This window comes from Nesoenas mayeri (genome assembly GCF_963082525.1).
Source record: "Nesoenas mayeri genome assembly, chromosome: 12".
Classification (NCBI taxonomy): domain Eukaryota; kingdom Metazoa; phylum Chordata; class Aves; order Columbiformes; family Columbidae; genus Nesoenas; species Nesoenas mayeri.
The window spans coordinates 4,380,118-4,404,893 of NC_137547.1; the positions used below are offsets into that span (position 1 = coordinate 4,380,118).

At 39.9% G+C, this 24,776-nt stretch overlaps 1 protein-coding gene across 6 annotated transcripts; it reads left to right on the forward strand.

Moving 5' to 3' along the window:
• Positions 1 to 400: 400 nt before the first annotated feature.
• CYLD (CYLD lysine 63 deubiquitinase) lies at positions 401 to 24,776 on the forward strand. 6 transcript variants are annotated; one of them, XR_013922685.1, is made up of 18 exons: positions 401 to 540; positions 4,116 to 4,176; positions 4,348 to 5,008; positions 6,053 to 6,355; positions 7,241 to 7,346; positions 8,406 to 8,504; positions 9,619 to 9,735; positions 11,337 to 11,704; positions 13,427 to 13,592; positions 14,395 to 14,536; positions 15,048 to 15,170; positions 15,995 to 16,086; positions 17,157 to 17,223; positions 18,092 to 18,224; positions 18,746 to 18,854; positions 19,899 to 20,010; positions 20,479 to 20,695; positions 22,096 to 22,232. XR_013922685.1 is itself a non-coding variant. In XM_080351820.1 (18 exons), the coding sequence occupies exons 3-18, from the start codon at positions 4,502 to 4,504 to the stop codon at positions 22,278 to 22,280; spliced, it is 2,853 nt and encodes a 950-aa protein (XP_080207946.1). In that variant the 5' UTR covers positions 401 to 540; positions 4,116 to 4,176; positions 4,348 to 4,501; the 3' UTR covers positions 22,281 to 24,776. The 6 variants fall into 6 exon arrangements, 5 of the variants coding, with proteins under 5 accessions (XP_080207946.1, XP_080207948.1, XP_080207949.1 ...); XM_080351820.1 differs by having other exon boundaries at positions 19,892 to 20,010; positions 22,096 to 24,776; XM_080351822.1 differs by having other exon boundaries at positions 15,063 to 15,170; positions 19,892 to 20,010; positions 22,096 to 24,776.

A 24,776-nucleotide genomic window follows, 5' to 3' on the forward strand; every position in this document is an offset into this window, starting at 1 on the left:
GCCACTTTCATTTCAATTTCATTTCAGAGTAAAAACATCTCAGCCCTGGCTATTGGGATCCCGATGGCCCCACTTCCGCCAATGGGGGTGCACGCTTGCGCCATCCAATGAGCGCTGCCGTAGCTCCCGACGTCCCGCCTTTGCGCTCTGGATGGCCAATCAGCGTCCTCAATGTGGGTGGTGTTTCGCCAACCGCTTTTTTCTTGACCTCCCCGCCCCCTCCTCTGCGGCTCATACAACCTTGATAGAGTGGAAACCCCCGAATCACCTCGTCACCTGGCGGCGCTCTTGGCCAATAGCGCTACGAAGCGGTGGCGCCGGCGCGCTGTGATTGGCTGTACGCGAGCCCGAGGGGTGAGGGGGCGGGCCTGCCGGGGCAGCAGCGGGCGTTGCGCCGGCCGGAGCGCAGCTGTGGTGACGGCGATGGGGGAGCGCGGAGCGGGGTTCGCCGCTGCGCCGGGCGCCGCGGGGCCGTGAGCCGCCGCCGGGGAGGCCCCAGGGGCGGGCGGGGCGCCGAGGCCCGGGGCTGGGGATGAGGAGGTGAGTGAGGGCCCGCGGGGGCCGGGCGCTGCCCGCTGCTCGGCGCCGTCCGGTGGGGCGAGGCGGCTGCGCGGTCCGGCCTGAGCCGCCCTCCGGCCGTTCCCGCCGGACCGAGCCGGGCCGCGCCGCGCGCTGCGGGCCGGGCCGCTCGTCAGGCCGCGGTGCGCTCGGGGGGCGGTGGCGCCGGGCCGGGCCTGCGCTGCCTTTCCAATAGTTGAGCGCTCGGCCCGGGCGGCCCGCTCTCCCATGTTTCGGGGCTTTCCGTCCCCATCCCGCTCAGAACTGCCCGGAGGGGTGGCGAGAAATCTCACATTTGGAGCGGGAGAGAAATAATTATTCTCAAGAACTGAGTTTTGCATCGAGCTTTGTGCCTTGCACGTGCGTTATACATCATAACTCACCTTGCCAGGTAGTAAACAGATACACCGGTCTTGTCATTGAACACTCTGTAACCCAACAGTTTTAAATATGATTTGGTTCTCATTTCAAAATCTGAGTATCTGTATCTCACTCAGTCGAGAGGGCTCGTGTTGACAGCGGGTTGTCTGCAGAGCGGTGATGATGGTGTATTGCTGTATTCTTGCCCGATCTACTAATGCCAGAGTATTCTGATTGTTGATAATGATTTCTGGTCTTCCTGTAATGTAGAGTATTTGCATCAAGTTTATAGCAGCTAATGAAATTTACTGGGGTTTTTCTGCTGCATTTCTGTTTTAGAAATCATGAGTATGAACTTATTTGTATCAGACAATATTTCAGCTGCTATTTTGAAGAAACAGTTTCTATTTCTTCCACTCGTGGCTTGTATTACAGTCATATAATTCTGTGTACATTGAGCTGCAACTAAATTTACATACTTACCCTTCCCTTGAAAATGATTTTCAGACTGCCAAACAACATAACTTTGCATCTCAGCCATTTAAAACTTGGTGAAAGTTCCATAAGAAATGGTACAACTTGTTTTAGACTTTGTTTTATACTGTGAATCAGAGCTACAGATGTGTGTGTTCGTGCTGAAACCTGAGAGCTGACTCAGACATCTCTTGAGAGTTCATCTCAGGCTACTGCAGGGTAGAAACAAAGCGCTCGTATTTCAGAGCAAACCGTTTTTGTGACGAGATGTCTCTGTAATGACAACAGAGACCAGTAATAACTGTGTTTTGCCTGTGGCTTTACAAAATCCTTTGAGCATGAAGATAGTTCAGGTAGTTTGTGGAGTGGAAGCTGCAGTTGAACATGTCCTGACACTGAAATGTCTGTGGTGATGATCAAGTATGCACAAAGTTGTGTTGTGCGGTGTGATGATGACTCGTTTAATTCACAGTTCATACTGAGATCTAATAGTTTGTTCTGGTCTTAGTCTGATAAGCATGTGCTATTTGTTGCAAATATGCCTTACTAGCAGAAAAATTGCTAAAAACCCCCAAACAACTGATTTTCAGCTTTTGTATGTACATACGTTTCTGATATATTGCCACAACTTAGCGTCCTTTTAAGCAAGCTTTTCTGTGTTGTTAAAATACTAATTTATCATTTTTATTATTCTAAAAGCAGGGGATTTGTTTTTTAGAGCTATATATTGGTTTTTGGCAGGAGGCAGTGGTGGTAGATACATTTTTAAAAGAAGGCATTTTATATAGCGATGATGTACTTTTTCATAATGGGGAGAACCTTTTCGTACTGTATTCAGTGGCTCAGTAACATCTTTGTGCATGACTAGAACTTTGGGAGACTGACCATGCACCATATAAAGTTGTCATTATATAACCTAATTGTAGCTGTTGGCGTGTTTTCACACTGAATTCTTTACTAGTAAACATGTAAGGATGATATAATGTTGCAGCAATGGATGTGCACACAGGGTATACTTATTAAAAAAATACATGACAAATAATATTTTAATAAACATTTAAAATTACTTTTTTTAAGCTCTTGGACAGACTTCTCTGTTCATATATTGTTTCCATACAGACCTATTAAAATAAAAATGACTTATTTGTAAAAATGAGATAAGAAAGGTCATGATCCCTGTAATGTCAGAGATACTTGTGTGCAATTTATTGGGGGTTCGTTAACTTTGTGGAATGGCTCACAAAAAGGAAGTTAAGTGCATCAGTCTTGAAAGCTGATGGAACAGGACAATATCTGGAAAAAGTAAGTGGGGCAAAACTAGACAGAGCTTGGGTGGAACTCTGTTTTAGTATCAGAGTAGACTTACAAAAACCAAAGGTCATTTAAGTGCGTTTCCTTGCCAGAGGAAGATCCTGTTGCGTTTGTCATCTCTTTCCATATAAAACGTTACTATTTCAATCCCTATCAAACTTTTTCTGTTAAACATCAACAAACATTAAAGCCCATTGGTGGGTATCAAATAAAAATGAAGAAGAATATTTATTTAATTTGCAAATAGAGTGCCAGCCTACCGGAGTTTCTCTCGTAGAAGAGAACCTCACCGGGACGCTCAGCACGCCGCACACAAACGTGTGAATTCCCAGTGACCGAAAGATGTTACTTTGCATAAATTTAAAGTCCTCAGTGGTCATTCTTACTTTTCTTTGGGAGAATGAGTTTTGTTAAATACTCTTTTTTTTAATAACAGATGACAAAAATATTTGCAGTACTACTGGATTCTCTTGCTTTCTGATAGTTCAGAAGCTGGGATCAAACCGAGGAGGGGGAATAGCAAGAGATTTTGTGACATCAAAGGAAAGATCTGGAGAAATAGGGCAGCGAGAGGAGGCACAAGGACAAACAGTATTTGCTTTTGATTTACTTAAGTTAAATTCATAACTAGTCATTGAGATTCTCCTTTAGCTGAATGCAAACCACCTGTGGCATCACAGATTACTACGGAAAAATGTACATGACCATATATATTCTTCTGTGCTGCCCTTTTCTGTCATCTCTAGAAGAAAAAATCCTGCTACATTATTGCAAATCTTTCTTCATGTATCCAGTGTATAGACATATGTGTGTATGTATTTTACTTGTATACCTGCTACAAAGAGCGATGAAGTATTTTCAGATTGTTCTTGTTTAGACTGTTTAGAACTTGTTAGAACTTGTTTAGACTTGTTTAGAACTGTAATTTCTAGAATGATGTTTAACTAAGGTGCTTTCTTCCAGGATTTTTTATTAACTGAAAGTGATATATTTCCTACGTTGTTGAAGCAGATTATCTTTTAAAATTATAAAAAGGAAAGCCTCTAGGTTTTTCTTCAGAATTGCATGTTGCGATGCTGGCGCAATTCTTTTTTCATACATTGTTTACTGGAACTGTCCATTTCTGTCATGTAAAGAAATGACTATTATAAATTACTAAAGTTTCCATTTTCTGTTGCTCTATTACATTGGCACGATTTTCTGCTTCACTAAATCAAAATGCCGCGCGGGCTGACAGATGCCGTACGCTTTGTCAGAAATAAGTAGTCACTAAGTGCAGGAAAAGATGTGTAGCGGAAAGCTTCCATGAAATATTGTTTGTAAACTTGAGTGGGATATTTGCTCTTGATTAATATTTCTATTTCCTTTCACTTATATGTGTTTCCTGCATGTATATCACTTTTTTTCCATAGGCCCATGCTTCCAGGAACTAGAGAAGGAAAGGAAATACACAGCAATACCAAGTCGAAATGGGTATGTCCATGGTCAACAGGCTGTGTTTGCTGCCTCAGATTTTGCTGAACTATTTTTATTCTGCAGGAGGAATGGGGCTGGGCAGATCGAAATTATTTTCCATTGTTTTACTTGAAACCAGCTGTAGTTCCCCAATTTCAGTTTGCCTCTTGTTTATCATTTTTATTCTAGGCTTTCTGCTCTGGATTTGGTTCTTTGCAAAATGAATCCTGCGTTGTTTCACAAAGGGTGGACCCTGCAGTAGAACTTGTCAAGACCAGTGCACGTAAATCAACAGCTTATTTTTCTTGAAGACTTCTGTGCAGCTTTTAAAGTTTTAATCACAATGAATTCGGGCTTATGGAGTCAAGAAAAAGCAAGTTCATCCTATTGGGAAGAGCGGATCTTTTACTTGCTTCTCCAAGAATGCAGCGTCATAGACAAGCAGACTCAGAAGCTCTTGAAAGTCCCCAAAGGTAGCATTGGGCAGTTCTTTCAAGACCGTTCTTCTGTGAGCCACTCCAGAAATATTCCTTGTAAAGGCAAGAAACTGCCGATCGGATTAAAGATTCTGGAACAACCTCATGCGATCCTGTTTGTGGATGAGAAGGATGTTATAGAAATAAATGAAAAACTAGCTGAGTTGCTTTTGGCCATTACTAACTGTGAGGAAAGATACAGTCTGTTTAAAAGCAAAAGCAGGTTAACTAAAGGCATCCAAATAGATATTGGCTCGCCTGTTCGAGTACAGCTGAGATCAGGAGACGATAAATTTCCTGGAGTTGTTCGCTTCAGAGGACCCTTGTTGCAAGAAAGGTCCCTATCAGGGATATACTTTGGAGTAGAGTTGCTGGTAAGTCTCTTGCTGACGAGTAGCATCGTATACATAAGATGAGCTGAAAATCTTTTATTTAAAGAGGCAGTCGTAATAATATTTTTCTATAAGGTTCATTACCCCTAAAAATTTGGTAACTTTAGTCTATTCGTAAGTATTGTTTTTAATTGCCTGTGAAAACACCATACCACAACAGCCTTGTATTCTACATGTTAGTGAAGCCTGATGAGGTGCTTGGGCTGGTGGAAAGACTTGTGCATACTCTGACTCTTCCAGCCTAAAAAAGCTTAATTACTTACATCCTCATCATGGCAAGTGTCTTACTCGCAGGTTTCTATTGAGTACTTTGCTTTTCCCAGCATGTGGCAGGACAGTCTTTAAATGCAGGCCTGGATTTTAGGGCTGCTGGTTTTGTAGAGCCCTAAAAGTCAAATGGCAACTAGTTAAGGTAGAGAATGTTGCTGTTGTGTGCTCCTAGCGAGATATGTCTGCAGAATTAATGTTAGTCGTAAGCTTTTGAAGGACTAGATTCATGAGAGTGCTACTCTTGCATTAGAAGTCTATTTTTTAAACTCCTCTCTAAACTTTTCCCAAATTCTTTGTAATTCCCACTAAGAACCTGAGGGAATATCAGGCCCAAGTGCTGATGAAAATCAGCTCCCTTTATTTGGCATGTAGGTGGAATTTTTGAATACTTAGCATTATGTCTAATGTGATGTAGTCTTGTCTTGATCTGGCAAAAATGTGATGATGGAAGCAAGTTTTGCACCTAAAGAAAACATGCTTCTCTGAGTAAAAAGGCTTCTGCCTGCAGCTACTCTCTAATCTAATGAAGTTTTACTGTTTACTTCCCCAAGGTAGACAATGTGTATATTTGCCACAAGTTCTGGCAACAGAATGCTCCCAATATAATGACAGATCATCGGGCAAATTCTTACTGTAATTTCTCCAAAAACCAGGCTATGTTACTGCTGTTGTAGAAGTCTGCTTTTGCACAAAATACACTGCTTGTTGGTTTTTTTTTCTGTTTTCCCCTTCTTTTCTTCTTCCTCCCACACTTAGGAAGAAGGTCGTGGTCAGGGCTTTACAGATGGACAGTACCAAGGCAAGCAGCTTTTCAGATGTGATGAGGATTGTGGGGTTTTTGTTGCTTTGGACAAACTGGAGCTGGTGGAAGATGATGACAATGAACTGGAAAGTGACTATGCAGCTCCAGTTGACGCAATGCAGGTAGAACTTCCTCCTCTGGAGATCAACTCCAGGGTTTCTCTGAAGATAGGAGAGAGTATAGAGTATGGGACAGTTATATTCTGTGATGTCTTACCAGGAAACGAAAGTTTAGGATACGTTGTTGGCGTGGACATGGTAAGAAAATAATCTGACTTTAATAACTTTTGCATGTGTGTTAGCGAGTAAATGACATGCAATATAGAAGAAGAAACGTTATCCACAAGCTACTTCAGCGGAGGCTGACCTAAAATGGGAAATAAACACTTGAGTTCAAAGTTGCCCCTTGGTGGTCATTGTATTTTGGCATCAGGTAAATGGGATCCTATTGGATGCAAAATGGTTCAGGAGAAATACTCTGGTTACCTTGAGGAGCCTCCACTGAGCTACTTGCAATGTTAGATGTCAGTCTTGAAGTAAGAGAACTGAGTGGTTTTTTGTTTTCTTTTTTTTTAACGTGAGACTGGCTTTGTTCTGCCTTTTAAAAAGTAGACTGTATGTCTTTTTTTTTTGTTAGCTATTTTTTTAAAGTTTTTTTATATAACCTTGGTTTGTTTGACTTTATTCTACCTTAAAAGTACTGAGTCTTAAGTACAAAAGTTGATCTTTCAAGAAAATGTGAAGCTTGTAATTAAAGATTCTTTCTAGCAACTTGCATTTTTTAAAATGAACCGCTTTCAAATTTTCAGTAGTTAAAGGGTTTTGTAGGCCAGGTGCTTCCATTTTCTTGATTGCACCAGCTGTTGCTTAACAATGCACTGCACCTGTTGTAACTTGGCTATAAATCGTGGATTTTAGTAGGGGAATGCTGGTTAAAATAGGAGATATTTCACGAAAGAACAGTTTAAGTTTGTGCTTGTCTTTAATGTTTGACTGTGCTAAAGGCAAAGTTTGTTACAGGAAGAAGTAGATGTTGTCAAACCTTTCATATTCCTACTTTTTACTTTGCTAAATACATATGTCTGTTCTGTATGATGTTAAATCTTCTCTTGGGATACATGTAACATGTCTTTCTATTTTTAGGATAATCCTATTGGAAACTGGGATGGAAGATACAATGGAATCCAGCTGTGCAGTTTTGCAAGTGTTGAAAGTACACTCCTTTTGCATATCAATGATGTTATTCCAGGTATGTTCTGCTTTCTTAACCAAAAGGCAGACTTTGAGACCATCTCAGCCTAGGCACAGTTATGCGATTGAGGCAATACTGCGGAATTAATATCCTAAATTTGCTTGAATTACTTTGACCTTCTGTGTTATACTTCCCTTCAGTTTCCTCCTCTTCTGGTGACAGTCTCACTAGTAGAAAAGGTTTAATATTGAACAAAATTCATGTCAATTTTGTAGTATTTACAGTACTATACAATGGTACTGTTTTCATGAATATGTGAGCGTCTGTAGTGGGAATCTTTTTATTGAATGTTGTTCAGTTTACTCCAGGAGTTTAAAGGTCTTGGGCGAGAAAGCTGTTCTTTCTGTTCTTGAAATGTATTGATAGCAGTGTGTGTGTGTTCTGTGGGTAAATACTTGAAAATTCATAGTAAGACTGCATAAAAATTCATACATGTAGTAATTCACTGTATAGTGGTAACTCATCACCACTACAGTCTCCTGGTTCTGGAGAAAGAAAGAAGTTTGATGTAAAATTAGTGTTTGTGCTGTGTCTGCAGACAGATGCTAATGAGTGCACAGCCTCCAGTTTGGCCAGCTTATCTTCACCTCCTGCTTGCTGGTTTAGTTTTGAGATGCATGTTTTTGTGTGAATTCTCCTCTCTTCTGTGGAGAATTCATGGAGACTTCTCCGTCTTTGGGAAAAGAGGATTTGTTGTAGATGTGTTGGTAGAAAACAACATTTAGAAGTCCCTAGCAAAAAAACATAGTGAGAGAACTGCACTGAAATGATGTATAACGTTGCCATATTTATTTAAGAATGTATTCCAATATCAAATGGCAGATTTCAACAACGCAAAAACCACAATTGCTTTTTTGCACCAACCTAGTAATTGCTGATGTGATAGAACCAAATCCTGTAGACATAAAATGTTGGTTATGTACCAAACAATGTTTGACTCTGCTCAGTTTTAAAACCGATGATGCCAGACCTTGGTTCAGTTAGGTTTGAACTTCTCTGTGACACAGAAAAGCACAGGAAGGGAAGCTAATATTCTCTTCGTATGCCACGTCTTAGAGACTGTGTCACAGGACAGGAGACCTCCCAAGCTGGCCTACACCTCGAGAGGCGGCGCTGACAAAAGCCTGTTCAATCACAGTAAGCCAAAGGCCACAGGTACGTGTGGGGAGTGATTTTTCTTTACCTCGGTAAGATTACACATTTCTGTTGCTTGGCAAAAAGTCTTGCCTTGCATTTGCTATCACAGCATCTATTGCCTAAGCTACATATCAAGGTAGATTTCTCTGAAGTAGAGTAAGAATATGAATTTATTTAGTCATAATAAAGATGGTAGACATCTTAATACTGCTCCAAAACCCCTCACTATCACGAAAAACAGTTAGAGGTTTAGCAAAAATTCAAGAGCATATTACCTAGTTGTCTTGTATAACTAATTCAAGTTTTTCTGAAAGTGTGGTGTATGTGTTTTTTTTGTTTATTTGTGGTTTGGTTTTTTTTTTTTATTATTATTTTAAAGATAATTTTGTTTGCTGTTTTCTTCCTTCTGCAAGACTAGAGACTTCCAAATTTTTTACCCCAGGAGCAGATCTGCTTAATAATGAATATGTTAATTTTGCTCTGATTCAAAACTAGAATTGAAATATAAGCTTTTGACTCTGATTTTTGCCAACTCTGAAAATCCTTCCTGGGAACAAAACCTGGAAGGGGAATATTTTTATTTTTTTTTAAGGAAGAAATCACAACTTTTGAGTTTACTGCTGGCTATTTTGGATTGTAGCATTGTAATGACAGAATATTTTGTAAGCTTTCATTCTGCCTGGCACTGGGTGCTGGTACAGACTATCTGCTCTGAAGTAACTGCGCTTGTACATCAGCACAAGTTGTAGCTGTGTGGAACTGGATCTGTAATTCATTTGCCTACTCTGATTTTTTTTTCTCTTTAAAAAGCAAAAATACCACCTTTACACTCTATCTCATATGATTTCTTATATCCATAATTTATAGTAATGAAAAATTTGCACTTGAGGGGTATTTTCTGCCTTCTTTTCAGGTTGGTGGTTTGAAATTTCAGCTTGGAGGACTAAGTTGCTTTGGGATAATCCACCTCCTTGTTGCAAGCTCAGAACTGTGTGAACTTTGATGGGGGAGTTTGCGGCTTTGTGGAAAGGCACTTATGTATTCTTCAAAGTATAGTAACAAATGAACACTATGAAATAATAGCTTTGTTAATAGAGATTACTCTTTTCCAGTAAAACATGTTGTTTTCCAGGATCTACCTCTGAACCTGGAAGCAGAAACAGATCTGAAGTCTTCTATACGTTAAATGGCTCATCAGTTGACTCTCAACCTCAAACGAAAACAAAACCCCCATGGTATATTGATGAAGGTAAAGAGAGACGATGGTTTTCCATGTAGGCATACACTTGATTTGAAAAGCAAAGCAAAACTACAGAGTACTGATGTTCTTCAAATAAAACAAGTATGAGTTTAAATTTCAAACAGTTGGATTGTGTTTTCTTAGTGGAAGGTGTACTGTATCATAAAAAGCATCTTGGAACCCCTATGAAAATATCCTCTGCCTTAATTGACAGACCTGTTGTTTTATTCTGCATGTATGAGATTACGTTCTTGGCAACGTGTGTGCAGCTCTGTGGGAACATGAATGTCTTGCAGGCAAAATAAAAACTGAGACTTGGAAGGACAATACGAAGATATTCCTTGTAGCCAAGTATCTAATTTTATTTTGCCTGTGTTTTTGTAGCTGATGTTGCAGATCTAAGGGAACTGTAATGTTCTGCCATGCCAGCTAATCAGTCTGGAAGTAAGGGGGGAAAAATAATCTGACTAAGCATACCTGGGTTTTTTAGTATTTTTTGAAGTTGTGTCTGGAAAATCTCTCTCTGGGTTCTTACAAGCCTGGATGCGCATACCCAAAGGATCAGTGTATCTGGGTTTGCTTCCAGCTCCTTTTTTTTCCTCTGGGTAACTTCTCTGAAGTGTGGCCGGCTGGCTTAGAGACTGAATGGATAAATACTAAACTAATAATGTTAATTTACAATGGAAACCTGTAGCAGTAGTAGCACCTGAATTCCATGAATAGTGAAAGAAAAATGGGTTAAAATTGTTCTTGTTTGCCTACCAGCTGTTGTTCCAACAGCTTGGAGGTCTGTTTAAAAATTAGTTTAATATAATATTTAAAATTAACAAGGTAAATAACGTACTTATAAAGGACTATGGACTAAAGGGTTAACCAATTTTGAAAACAAATGTTTGGGGCATTAACTTCAGTTAATAAAACAGTGTTGAGAGGAGAGGTGATGAAGAGGCTTTTCTCTGTGAAAACAAATTATGTATTAGAGACCATGTAGAGATGTGAGAGATGATACAGAACACTTGTGCAGTTGTGATCCTGTATATCAGGCACTGCATTAGTCATGACATCTAAATCCTTTTATTTAACTTTTATTCCTTGTGTTAGAACCAAAGTATATTATGATAGAGACGGGGAGATAAATACATTTCCATTTGCAAATCACATCTGCAAGCAGTCACTCATTCTGTATAAGCTGTGAACCAAATCCCTCAGTCACGCTGACCAATGAGTTCTTCCCAGTTTTGCCCATCACAGTCGTAATCCTTGTTCACTTGTATTCAAAGATAAGTTCTTATGTGGGGTGAGAAAAAGAAAGATTTTCAGTCTAAACCTTCCTGTACTTTCTGGCAAACACCTCCTTTCTCCATGCTGTTGGTTTCTGCTGGTTGTGGTAGCACTACAGCAGGGTCTCCTCGGCCAGTTCTATCTCCAGCGTTGCCAAGTGACAAACATCTTCCTGTGTATCCCCAGCTGTTAGTGCTTCCTACACAGGACCCCGTTAGATCAGATGTGGTTGCAGATACGCTTCCTTGGTTTGATAGCAGAGTCTTTCCTTTTGTAAGATGGGAAAAAACCCCTAACGTTTACTGACATCTTGTTTTTTATTTTAACAGTTGCTGAAGACCCTGCAAAATCACTTAGTGATGCATCTCCTGGATTTGGACATTCTTCACCACCTTTAACGAACTCTGTGTCTACAGAAAACAGATTTCACTCCCTCCCTTTTAGCTTGACAAAAGCGTCAAGTACTAATGGTACTATGACACATAGTCCTCTCTCTTTATCCGTTCAGTCAGTCATCGGTGACGTAAATCCTGCAGCTAACCAGGAGAGCCCTTCAGCCTCAGGCCCAGTCGGGAACTGCCATGGTCTTGAAGCAGGTTCCTTGGCTGAAGTTAAAGAAAATCCTCCTTTCTATGGAGTGATCCGCTGGATTGGCCAGCCACCTGGAGTAAATGAAGTATTAGCCGGACTGGAACTGGTAAATATAAGTTGTAGTCTGTATTAATATTAGTTACATGTCACTAGTTTTGTGTCTGGTGCCTCTATACTTTGCAAAAGCAGCCTGGACAAATATGTCCACACAGGTTGCCGTGTCATCTCCTCATAGCTAAATTCTGACTTTGTGGCTGCTGTTGGCAGGCTCTGAGATGCCTTTCTGCCACTGTGGGTAATTGAATTTGTAGGGCTGGTTGCTTACTTACTTTAAAGGAATGCCCTTTGCTTACATAATAAGATTTTAATTGAAAAAGCTGACTGTAGAGTGACCAGTTCATTGCATGCTGAAGCAACATTGTTGGTCAAGAAACCAGTTTCTGGCTCAGCGCTATTTGTAGTTATTTTTGCGTTCTCTGAGAAACTGCAAATAAGCAGATATAGACATTAACACCTTGTGAATACATTTAACTTTCCATTTAGCTTTATTCAGCATGACTGTAGCTAAGGGTAGCAGCAAACAATCATTGAAGCTTAAAGAACATTTTAAAAATAAGTACCAAGGTCTCATATTTGTTCTGAAACTGTTTGTTTTATTTTCAGGGAATACTGTTTAATTTGTCTTGATATTTAAAGGTTCTTCAAAATGCAGATTTGCATAAAATGCCTTGGCTGTTAGAGTCTTTATTGAATATCAGTTTTTTGGGGTTTTTTTGCATACCAGCAGACAGGCAGTGTCAGAGTCATAACAGTGGTTGCGATAACTGATGATAGTGATATTGTGGATTTGACAGCTGTGTGCTTTATGTGTTCATGTGGGCCCTTTGTAAACTCCCAGTTGCTGCAAACATGAAATGATATTATGTACTGACACTTAATTAAGCTGCTGCCAAGGCTGTGATTGGTTATCAGTTAAATTAACATGTACGCAATTAAGGAGATAGAGTTATTTACTTTGGGATCATGTTCAATAAAATTTCAGATAAAACAGTGTACAATTATGTAAAACAACAAACATCTTTAGCAAAGTAGGTGAGAATGTGGCTGGAATTTCAGCTGTTAGAACAAGTCCTGATGCTTGTGGGTTTGGTGAGTGAAGCTCAAGCTGTAGTTTGCCACAGGCTTTCTGAGGCTGCACTTTGGGGTGCCTTGTGTTAAACTGGGCTCTTGGACTTGCGCACCTTGCAATTCTGCATTAAACCCCAGGAGCTGTTAGTAAGCAGACTGTATACCTTCAATCTTGTTTGCAAAGATAGAAATAACTTGCTATTTTTCATACCTAGTTTGTGTTGTCTCTGTACACTCTGTGCTCTGCACATTTTTCTCGTGCAAGCCACAGTCCCACTGGACCTATTCACCCTACGCAATGCTTAGTGATTTTAATTGAGTTTTAAAAGGTGCTGGGTAGTGCAGGTGTGCTCTTTCTAATTACAGAAGGAATCTGGAGTGACTAATTGCTTAGTTAAATTCCTGATGTTGCCTGCATTTAATTCGTGCTTCCTCCAAGCTGCTTCTGATGGAATTTTTGTTTTATTTTGGATGGAGTGAAAGCTTAAGCATGAAGGAAAAAAAAGTGTGACTCTTAATTTCCTCAATAAATCCAGTTAAAGAACATGTCAGCTGAAGCTTTGAATACAAAAATGCAGGAACCTTGTACGCCAAGCTTCAGAGTACCTTAAGGGTGACTTATAGATAGATATTTTACCAAATGCCTTACTGCAGAATTCTAGAAATAAGAAAAATAGTGAGTTCTCACTTGAATTTTCAGGAAGATGAATGTGCGGGTTGTACGGACGGAACGTTTAAAGGAACTCGCTACTTCACTTGTGCTCCGAAGAAAGCGCTTTTTGTTAAACTCAAAAGCTGCCGGCCAGACTCCAGGTTTGCCTCGTTACAGCCCGTTTCCAACCAGATTGAACGCTGCAACTCTCTAGGTACCGAGCTTCTGCTGCTTACTTATTAATCAGCTGGGAACCGACCTGGGCTTTGGTTTCATTTATTTCTGCAATGTGTTCTTTGTATTGAACACTTGAAAATCTGTACAGGTATAATTTAAGTGAGGTTAATGATTAGAAGATCAGTCTGTACAGAACAGCAAGATTCTAAGTATTATTTTTGATGATTTAAACAAACAAAATGTTCATATATTTATAGACATTTCATAGAATTAAGGTGGGGTTTTTTTGTTACGCTGTACATTTTTTTACTTTAGAAATTGTAAAGCAATCCTGCTGAAAATGATATTTGCAGCTCCAGCAATATGTGATTGCACTAGAAAAAAACAGGGTTTTTATCTGTAATATAAAATTATCTTTTCTAAATATTAACATAGAAAAGCATGTGTGTTTTATGGTGGAAGTTAGTGGCAAAAAACTCTTATTTTTTTTTTTTATTTTTAACTTCAAATATTTTAGATTTCTTGGGTCATGTTGTATTGCCTGGGAGAACAGCAAAGGAAGAACTGTTGGATACTTGTAAGATAGTGGCATTTATAGTGAGCACTATAATTAATTGAGTGCTGCTTTCTGGAGCACTCTAACATGCATTGTCAGTGCAGTGTAAGGCCTGGGTCACGCTCTGGAAGACGGTGAGTCTGGGCTATAGTAAAATGCTATTTTAGTCCAGAGGAGGAATGCTTGCGCTCAAGCAGGAACTTCACTGTAAAAGTTTAATAGGAAAATCTCAAGGGGGATCAAATTTGAGACTTTAAAGTGTCTTTTAAAAAAACCCTTTCAGCCTTTGGAGGTTACTTAAGTGAAGTGGTAGAAGAAAACACTCCTCCGAAAATGGAAAAAGAAGGTTTAGAGACGATGATTGGAAAGAAGAAAGGTATCCAGGGACATTACAACTCCTGTTACTTAGACTCCACCTTATTCTGGTAAGTTCGTAGTATGTATAGTGCCATCGCATGCTAGAAGCATGGCACATGTGGTGCGTGTTGTAACGTCTGTATCGCTGCACCGTGATCCAACGCCTCACGCTGCTCTCGTGATTTGAACAAGTTCTGCAGCTTTTGCTCCATCATGTGAAGTGCACATTGTACCCAGCTCGTCCTGACCCTCACGTATCTCTGCTCCTTTTGACTGTAAATGCTTAAGGATTAAAGAGGTAATTAAAGGGCTGGAGGGAGGGAAATATCTCTTAAAACTTATTTGCAGAATCCTGCCTGGGTGACTGGTTTTGTACCCCGCTGCAGAAAGGATCTGCGTTAGAGTGGACTTTACCATTTAGTACAGCTGTGTTGTCCTCTGTCCATAATTAGATCTTCTTGAGTTTGTTTAGTTCTTTAATTCTTTCCGTGGCTTTGCTTGGTTTGTCTCACGTTGCTCAGGCATCTAAATGGTTGTATCTTCCAGAATCAAACCAACCTTTGCTTTTTTATTTTGTAGCCTGTTTTCTTTCAGCTCTGTTTTGGACACTGTGTTACTCAGACCTAAAGAAAAGAATGATGTAGAGTATTATAGTGAGACTCAGGAGCTGTTGCGCACAGAGATTGTGAATCCTCTCAGAATGTAAGTAAAGACGTGAATATAAACTTAATCCTAGATTCTGCTGTTTGTGATTCCTCTCTGAAAAGCTTGCCTAGCTGCTGCTGCCAGTCTCTTCATTTTTTTAATGAGTATTTTTACTTGTTCTTTAGGTAAATTCAGTCATTGCTAACTGGAAGTACTGTTTGGTGATAAAGTATTTCCACTAGTCTGTATTTGGAAATGCGATCGGCATAAAGCTATTGTAAAATGCATATAGGTATGGATACAGAAGTGTAGATGGACACACGTTAGGTTTGTTCACAGCATTTGTATTTGCATGTTTTTAATGCTGCTGTTCTTAACAAGAGGTGTATTTGGCTTAAAACTTCCTTTACACTTTTTGTGACGTTTTAGAGGAACAGCCTGAATGCTCAAAGCTTCAGCTGCTTAGGTCAGCACTACCGCTCTCTGTCTTTTTCTCAGATATTGACATTTTTGTTGTTAACAACTCCCACCGTGCATTTATCATCTGCCATTCTGAAAATGATTTGTTAAGCAGTGCAAACTAGAGTGAAACCAAATCAAATGTAATTGACTGACAAATCAGAAAATGGTTATCACGGTCAGTTAATGTTTAAAAAGAGCTCTTAAAAGTTATGCAGGAACATGGAGTTCTGCACGAAGTTCATACTGGGTTAAACTGGAAGTCAGGTTGAATGTGAGGAGTCAATACATAGTTTTGAAGAAATACTGTACACAGTTTAATGAGTGTATGAGAGCTGGTATTTCAGCATTCAAGAGTCTTTTGCTGCTTCTCTGACTTGATCACAACATAGCTAACAGCTTATTAAACCCATTTATCTTAGATATGGATATGTATGTGCTACAAAAATAATGAAACTGAGGAAAATACTTGAAAAAGTTGAGGCTGCATCAGGATTCACTTCAGAGGAAAAAGGTAACTGGGGAGGTTTTCCGTTCTTTGAGATTTGCAAGAATCATAATAGGAAGGAACTGAAACACCTTGCTGTGTAGCTATACTAAACACAGAAATATTTCTCTGCAGCAGTGATATCTCTACCAGAGATTTGAGTGACCATTGGGTTGTAAAAAGGTACCTTCTGCTTCCTTGGGTCTGTAAGGAGCCCAAGGTGACCAGTTTCTGCCCTAATAGTCTGGCACTGATGGGATTTCTTTCGTTGCAAATCCCTTGTAGCAGCCGGGCGAGATCCGAGGCTCCTTCTCCGACACTGAGACTGTGATAAGGCTGGAATCTTTGTCCTCTCTCAGAATGTCACCTTGGGCCCTGATGAATAATCTCTCCACTACAACATTTCACTGTCACCATGGTTATGTAGTATTTTAGGAAATAAAGTGTGTAAGTCATATTGGAAAAAATCAATTCCCAACCTTTTGATCTTCTGCTGCATATAAAGATTAATTAGCATTGTATTATGTAGCTGGTTTGGTTTTGTTTGGGAGAACACTGCTTTCTGTGTAAATGCTGAAACCCAGTATTTATTGCAGGTAGTGGCAGGAGGAGAAATATATCAGAAAAGTCTCAGTGTTGGGGGAGAAAAGACTTCTGGGAAGCGAGTGGTGGCTGCATTCTTGATTAGAGAGCTCGGCCTCCAGTTTAGATGAACTTTGTACTATCGTGGGGGGTTTCTGGAAGCGTTACTGTCACTACTCCTCACCACTTCTCTGCACTTCAGTGGCTTCTTTTGAAAGCTTTGATTTCTTCTGGAAAAGTTGTCCTGTGAAATACAGAGCATCTTTCTGATCTTGACTGGAAAGCTTTGTTTCCATGTCGAGCCTGTCTTTTATTAGGGCCATTTGATGCCAAAGGAGTAAATAGAGGTTTGTGTCATGAAAATGTTCATAGTTTGTCATAATCTTAGTATGTTAATAAAGCTGTAAAAATGACTCTCTTTTTTCCTATTTTGAAAACTTTAATCTAAAATCAGTCTTGAATAATGTATCTGGTTTTGCATACTAACAAGGCCTTTTTTTTCCCTCCCTCCTCAGATCCAGAAGAATTTTTGAATATTTTATTTCACCATATTCTGAGAGTTGAGCCACTGCTGAAAATCAGGTGAATCTTTTTTCTTTGTTGAGCTCATCTGTGTGTAGAGGCTGATGAGGAGAGAGTATCTGCTGCCTTTCAAATCGAGATAGACCTGAGGCCACCTTTGACTCCTGATCCATATTTCTAACAAGATTCTATAAAATAAAGTGATATTGACTAATTGGACACAATTTCCTACCTTTCTGGTAGGTGGGTTTTGGCCCACTGGTCCCATGTTGCAAAGGCTGCAAAGGTTTATGTTTGTAATCTAGTGTTAGGTTTAACAAACAAAACCAACCAAACCAAAACACAACAACTAGTAACTTAAAGCATTTATTGAGTCTGTACAGAAAAATGTTCAGAGAACAGCTTTCCATCTTAAGACCTCACAGCTGTTACCAGCTCTCTTTAATTCCATGAAAGACAATGTGCAGAGAAACTTCTCTGGCTAATGTATTATTCTGGTGAAACAGCAGAGGTACAATCCTATAATTATAACAGTATTGTTATAATTAGAATAGATTTTCAGGTGAGAATGTGTGTGTAGTTTTTGGCAGTTAACAGGTGTGCTGCTGTGGCAGAAATCACAGCTGAAAGGAGTCAAGGAAAAGCCTCTTGTTCCACTTGCAACATATGCAGAGGTATGTTTTGAAACATGCTCTGAAACTTATACTGCTTTTGTTTATTCAATAGGTTTGTTCTAAAATCAGTCCACACTTAATACTTGATTGCCTGTCATATTTTGTTCTTGTTGCTGGCTTTATTTCTTTTAAAGCACTATGTATTTCAATGCAGACAGGATGCTGTGTAGACTATTTTCTGGTAGATGTTATTGTCCTTGTCATAGTAGAGCTTCAGAATCTTTTTTTTTTCTCTTTTTCAAATCTCTTTTTAGATCTGCAGGCCAGAAAGTACAAGACTGTTACTTCTATCAGATATTTATGGACAAAAATGAGAAAGTTGGAGTCCCAACGATTCAGCAGTTACTGGAGTGGTCGTTCATCAACAGCAACTTGAAGTTTGCAGAGGTTGGTGACAGCTCTTGACCCCCCCGCCCCCCTCCTTCTTCTTGACCCCTTCCCCCCTTCTTCTTCTTCTTGACCCCTTCCCCCCTTCTTCTTCTTCTTGACCCCTTCCCCCCCTTCTTCTTCTTCTTGACTCCCCCCCTTTTTATTGACCCACACACACACTTTTTCTTGACACAGCCCCCCCTTCTTCTTCTTGACCACTCCCGCTTCCCCCCCTTCTCTTCCTGTCGTCTGTCCCTCCCTCAGAGGGGAGTGTCTAGTCCAGTATATTTATACAGCACTTCAGCATGACTGGGACTTCAAATATTCGATAGTGATTTAGATGCCACTTTCCTTCTTTTTTTAGCTGTAGTTTCTCTTAAAGTCTTAATTGAGGTTTGCTTACCATCCTGTTCATTCTGAAGTCAATGGGCAGCAAGTTTATATAACTGGAATGTGTTTATAGCATTAGAAGTATGTCTGTACATGTAGATAATTCTTTGTCTCTCGCTCATGACACTATCTTCTGGCATTTTCCCCAGGCACCCTCTTGCTTGATTATCCAGATGCCTCGGTTCGGAAAAGACTTCAAAATGTTCAACAAAATTTTTCCATCCTTGGAATTAAATATAACAGACTTACTTGAAGATAGTAAGTATAGACCACTGTGTTGTGTAATAAAAGAATTGTTGAGAGTGACTAAAATAAGTATTCCTGGTAGGTCTGTGTTTATGGTTTTCTTGTCGTTTGTGTTTTAAAGTAAAGTATTTAACAAGGTAGTTTAAGATGCTCAGGCTGAGGAGAAAGGAAAACATACTGGCTAGAATACTGTTTTCCCCTCATGTCAAGAACGGTGATTCAGAATAACTTGCTTGATTATATTTATTTAATTCAATTCTTGAATATCTGTACAACTCAACTTCTTATTTCAAGACAATGTTATTAAAATGGAGTTATTAGCAGCAAAACAATCATTAATATGACAGGCAGGAAATCTTAAAAGCAGAGTATAGCACCGAGATGGGTTAACAGGTATTTACAACGCTGACTCCGTTTCATTAATCTTCATCAATTTGTGCTGCATGTTTCAAAGCTTTTTGCTATTGGTTTATCAAACTAAAGAGAACCTGAGATCAGGAGGGAAACCTGCGGCGTGTGGTGATGGTGCATTTTTCAACTATAAATCTATCACTTTTCTTGTGACCTAAATTGCTGACGTTTGCCAGCCACTGATTTTTTTATCTTGCATTACCTAAGGAAACACACCTGATTTTAATTTTGAGATAAGAATTAATAAAACTGCTAATATTTATTACAAAAATAATCTCTGAAACTGTCATGACCATCAGTTTTTGCTAGCTATCAGTGTAAGCTGGCTCTACCAATATGATGAGAGAGAACTAACTCGATATACGAGCCTGGTTTTACTTGTTCATGCAGTTGATAAAACAGTTTTTATCGTTTTCTCTTTTGCAACTTAGCACTTCAGCCCTTTTTCTCTTCACATTGTCAAAGGGAGGAAGTTAAACACAGTGGTACAATCTGCTTTGATTGGCAACCTGGTTTCAGCTTTTTTAGTGTTTTTCTCCGTTTGAAGTAGTAATCCTCCCTCCTTTTCATTTCCCTCATCTTAATAAAACAAAAAAGCCTTCCCAAATTGGACAGTAATCTCTTCTTTGCCAACGCAGCCCCCAGGCAGTGCCGGATCTGTGGAGGACTCGCTATGTACGAGTGCAGAGAATGTTATGAAGATACCGATATTTCTGCTGGGAAGATCAAGCAGTTCTGCAAAACATGCAATACACAAGTAAGTTGTTCTTTGTTACTCTACACCAGGACTGAAGACTGGAGAAGTAGTAATCACAGGCAGCTTGGAATCTGTTTCTTTTCACCTGCTTTAAGTCCTCATTTTGCATACATGCTACCTTGTTTGAATTGATAAATTTGTGGTGTAGAACAGCTTAATTCTGAGAGCTGTTTGGTACCTTGTGTGAAGCTGTCATAGTCATGGCTTGTCTTCAAGTCTGAGCATAGTAGAAAATCGTTGCATTGTATCTGTCTTCCCTTCCAACCTTAGATTTGAATTTTCTGGGTAATATTGAACTGTACTGGTGGGGAAAAAATAGAAGCAGCATTTAGTCTGCTACTGTTATTGCAGCTCCTTCTGTAATGCCATTAATCTTCAGCTCAGCAGTAATGTTCTTTTTAGCTTTGTCTGCACTGAAACAATGTGATGGGGTGGTTTTTCTTTTCTGAAATATCGCTTCAATTGTAGGTTCATCTTCATCCCAAGAGACAGAGCCATAAATTCAATCCGTTGTCACTCCCGAAGGATCTGCCGGACTGGGACTGGCGGCACGGCTGCATCCCGTACCAGAAGATGGAGTTGTTTGCTGTTCTCTGCATAGAAACGAGCCACTACGTCGCTTTTGTGAAATACGGGAGGGATGACTCCGCCTGGCTTTTCTTTGACAGCATGGCAGATCGGGATGGTACAGCTTCTATTTATTCGTAATAATAACTTTCTGATGTGTATAAGTATTTTAAATTTTGATGCCTATTTCTTAGTGTTTTGGGGAAATTAATATAATTTAGCTTGATGTACTTGATGCTGGGACACTAACCCTGACCCAGCCTTACCTAACTGCATTGATTTCATAGTAGCCATTGATGTGCATAATCTGAATTTCACCTAAATTGGATACCTTTATAAGTAGATGGTACAGAAGGAATCACAGAAGTTTTCTAGTGGGACTCCTTACATACTTTGTGAGTTTGGCAGAGATAATTCATTTTATATAATCAACTGCAGAAATGTGTTCTTTCAATCTGAATTTCAGGGGATGTACACAATTATCCAATAGTATGCAAATATTGTTATTGCTTTTGCTTAAATGACTGTAGGTGTAGGTGTCATTAGCCTAGAAGAAATGGTCACACCTTACATCGTCCATGCCAATCGGGTTATAAGTGCAAAACTGTTACCCTGTAATAATACAAAGGTCGGTGAAACAAATGTTCTCTTAGATACTGCTGCATTAAATAGTGTTTAAATAAGGACCCTCTGCTCAATTTTGGTGCCTGAGAAAACCAGGAATAACAGATGCAAGTGTCAGACTCATAGTAACAGTTCCATGAAGAATTCTCAAGCCCCTGGCTCTTACAGCTGCCAAACGACACTGTTACAGTCCTGTTGAAAATCAAGCTGCGACAGGATTCAAGTCTTGTAGCAACCAGAGGCCATGGAACTGTGTTTCAAAGTGCCTGAAATGTGTGGGGCTCAAGGCTGTAAAGAACCACTTGATTTCAGGAATGCCTGTCCCATGAAATACTCACTGGATATATTTCCTGCTGATCTCAGGGGCTTTTGAATGACAAGTATTTTTCTTCAGCTGGTTTAATTCTCTACAAATGGCTGCCAGTGTCATGGATGTGTCCATACTTGTGTTGATTGAATTTGCTTATTTTTACATGGAAAGTGACGAGAAGCAAACTCAGGTCCAGACACCCAGGGTTTATAATTCACCAGCTGTGGTGTTATTAACAAATCCCGCAGTGTTTGAGGTGGAGTATGTGTTCAGGTGACTCTCCTGAAGTTGTACAGAATTACTAGTGTTAATGAAAACCCAAAGGTGTAGTTCTGGTGGGCTTCTTACGTGGTGTTTGTGTGGATGTGTGTTTGTTAGCAAACACGACAAGATACTCTGACAGCAACTGTGATTTTTCTTGAATAGCACGCTGTTTGTGTAAGTTTACCCCACAGTAGCACATATTTAGGTTTTGTTCAAAGGCTTCTTCAAGAACAGGTGGTGCTGTCATCATTAAAGTACATTTTAAAGAGCAAATCCATGTCAATGCTATTCTAATCTTTCTCTTTCCTCATGGTTAATAGGAGGTCAGAACGGCTTTAACATTCCACAAGTTACCCCCTGTCCAGAAGTTGGTGAATACCTGAAGATGTCACTAGAAGAATTACATTCACTGGATTCCAGAAAGATCCAAGGCTGTGCACGAAGACTGTTGTGCGATGCTTACATGTGCATGTATCAGAGTCCAACGATGAGCTTATACAAATGAACAATGTCCTCTGGAAAACTGAACAACTGGTATAGAGTTATTGACTGTTGCATTTGCTGCATTTCTTTTTGGTTCGTTTTAATGCAACCGTTGCTGGCAATGGATGCGATGACAAGGAAGAAGTTGACTCTGAGAGCAAAAGGATCACTGTTGCAAAAACTACACGTGGAGTTCTGTAATTGAAGTATTTAAGCATTTTTGCACTCTAGGAAGTGTGCTTGTGTGTGTTTGTTTTATAAACAAAGTCTAAGTGAAGTTACTAAACTTAAAGCTTTAAGTGCATTGATTATACACAGACGTTTTGAAATATTAAACCTCCTTAGTCCATTGAGAATGTAAAGTGTGTGTTCTCAGTGCATTTCTGTGGACCAAGGATGACAATTCTCTTGTTGCTCTCCCCTCCACCCCCCTGCCCCAGGCTCTCCCCACGCTTGATCTTTTTAGCATCATCGATTCTCTCTCTTGAAGAGAGAGAACTTCAATTGTAGTGAGATTAATTTTAGGCTGTTCATTGCATATTAATTCTGTTCTACCTGTTTGCTACATTCTTCTCAGCTCACACATTTCCATCTTTAAAAATGAGCGTCCATTTACAGATCTGAATTCTTACCTTCTGGAAATCAAGCACACAGATTTCCTATCTGCTGACTTGTGATTTTTGGAGGGGGAAAACAGAAGGAGAAGAGGGTATTAAGGGGAGGCGTAATTGCTGAAATATACAATTAGACACTTAGAAAAAGATATCTGGTAACTTTCATTGCTATTTTTGAAGAAACAAAGCAGTTGGGAACAGAACAGCAACTATATACAAACAATTGGAGGACAAAACCATAAACCAGTGGGTTGCCTCAGGGAATGTCAGTGAAGTGGATTCTAGTCCTTGGTAAAACAAAACTGACTTTCCTACGGTACATTAAGCTGCTACCTGGGAATCTGTTACGCATCTGACTCTTCAGTTCGGGATTACTTAGAGATATGTGAAATCTCTGCCCAGAAAGATGAAACTAGAAGTAAATGTAGATCAGAGTTTTACTGTCTACCATGTACCTAATGAAAACTGACTTGAACAGCTGCAAAACCTGTCTTGATGTAAAATATTACATTTTGAAGTCAGTTGGCTCCTGTTTGCAATTAAATACTGTTGTTTTAGTTGCTTTACAGCTGCTTCTGTCTACACTGACTAGCAAACATGCAACTATATATATACAGTAAAATCTGGTTGTACAAATTCCATATATATGAGCTGTACATTTTCAACTTTAAGATACTTTATATGGAAAACTTCTTTTTTGGGGATTGAGTCTATAGAAAGGGAGGTCAGAAAATGTTTTAATGACAATGGAGACTGATCCCATCGTGTACAAAATGTGGTTACTTTGTTCTTCTTGGAAAACCTAAAATCTTTCTTTGGGATGCACCAGAGAGCTGAAAATGGTGCCTGGAGGACTAAAGTGCTGAGAGCTGCTCTGTTCTGTTGGCTGCTGCATGGAACGCGCTCTCATTTTTCACTCGAGAGCGAGGGAGTTATTCAAAGTGTCACTGTTACTTTTTCTCTAATGGTCTCCTGGCTTCCCCATTCCTTTGCCTTATTTATCTAGTCTGTGCTCCTTGCCAAAGCTCTAGTTCTTTAGTTTCAGCACTACTATTGAGCTCTTGAACTCCTCAGAGTTTTCAGTGAGGCTTTGGGTGATGGATCGATGGATGGGTTAGTGGCCGTTGGCTCAGATGTGTTGACAAAGATGCCAGAGAAGGATCTCGTAGGCAATGTAAGGTAAGAAAAGGGCTGGAGCACAAGTACCTGATCTGAGCAGAAGGGGTGGGACCCACCTGTGACCACAGTCTCCAGGTACCTCAGGTGATGGTTTTAAATAGCACTGTTGGCGAAGCGAAGGCAAGATGGGGCTGGCAAAAAAAACCCAAACAACAATGCTAATGTAACAGACTCTTAACTTGCTCTCTGCAGACTCTGATCCCTTGTGACACCCCGAGCCCCAGCTGGAAGTGGCTGCAGGTGCTGTCACTCCTTTAAAAGCTTTACAAAGAGAACAAGCACAAACCTGTGTCCCAAGGAGACCAAGTTGAATGTCTGGATTTTTCTCTCTTTCCTATTCCTGAATTTATTTTCCAGTTTTCCCAATGCATTAGTTTCCATGTGTCATTTTTCTCCCCCCTGCATCACATCCATGAAGTTGTAGGTGTATTTTACCTCTGAGAACAGCGTTGGAACAGCCGTGGCCTGAGGGGAGACTTGGGCTTGGCAACTGTAAGATGTTTTCAGATGATTAATCCTGTAGGAAAATACCCACTTGTTTTCACAACTGCAGATAGCCAAGAATCCCATTTTTCAGGACGCATGTTTTATTAGAAGTGAATAAAAATAGCTGGGTGTAAATGAACTGCTGGGCCTCTTGCCTCCAATGCTGCGGCCTTTGGAAATGGAAAAGAAGCTGTGTGAGCTCTTGCTGTGCACCCAGAGCAAATGCACAGAAATGTGTT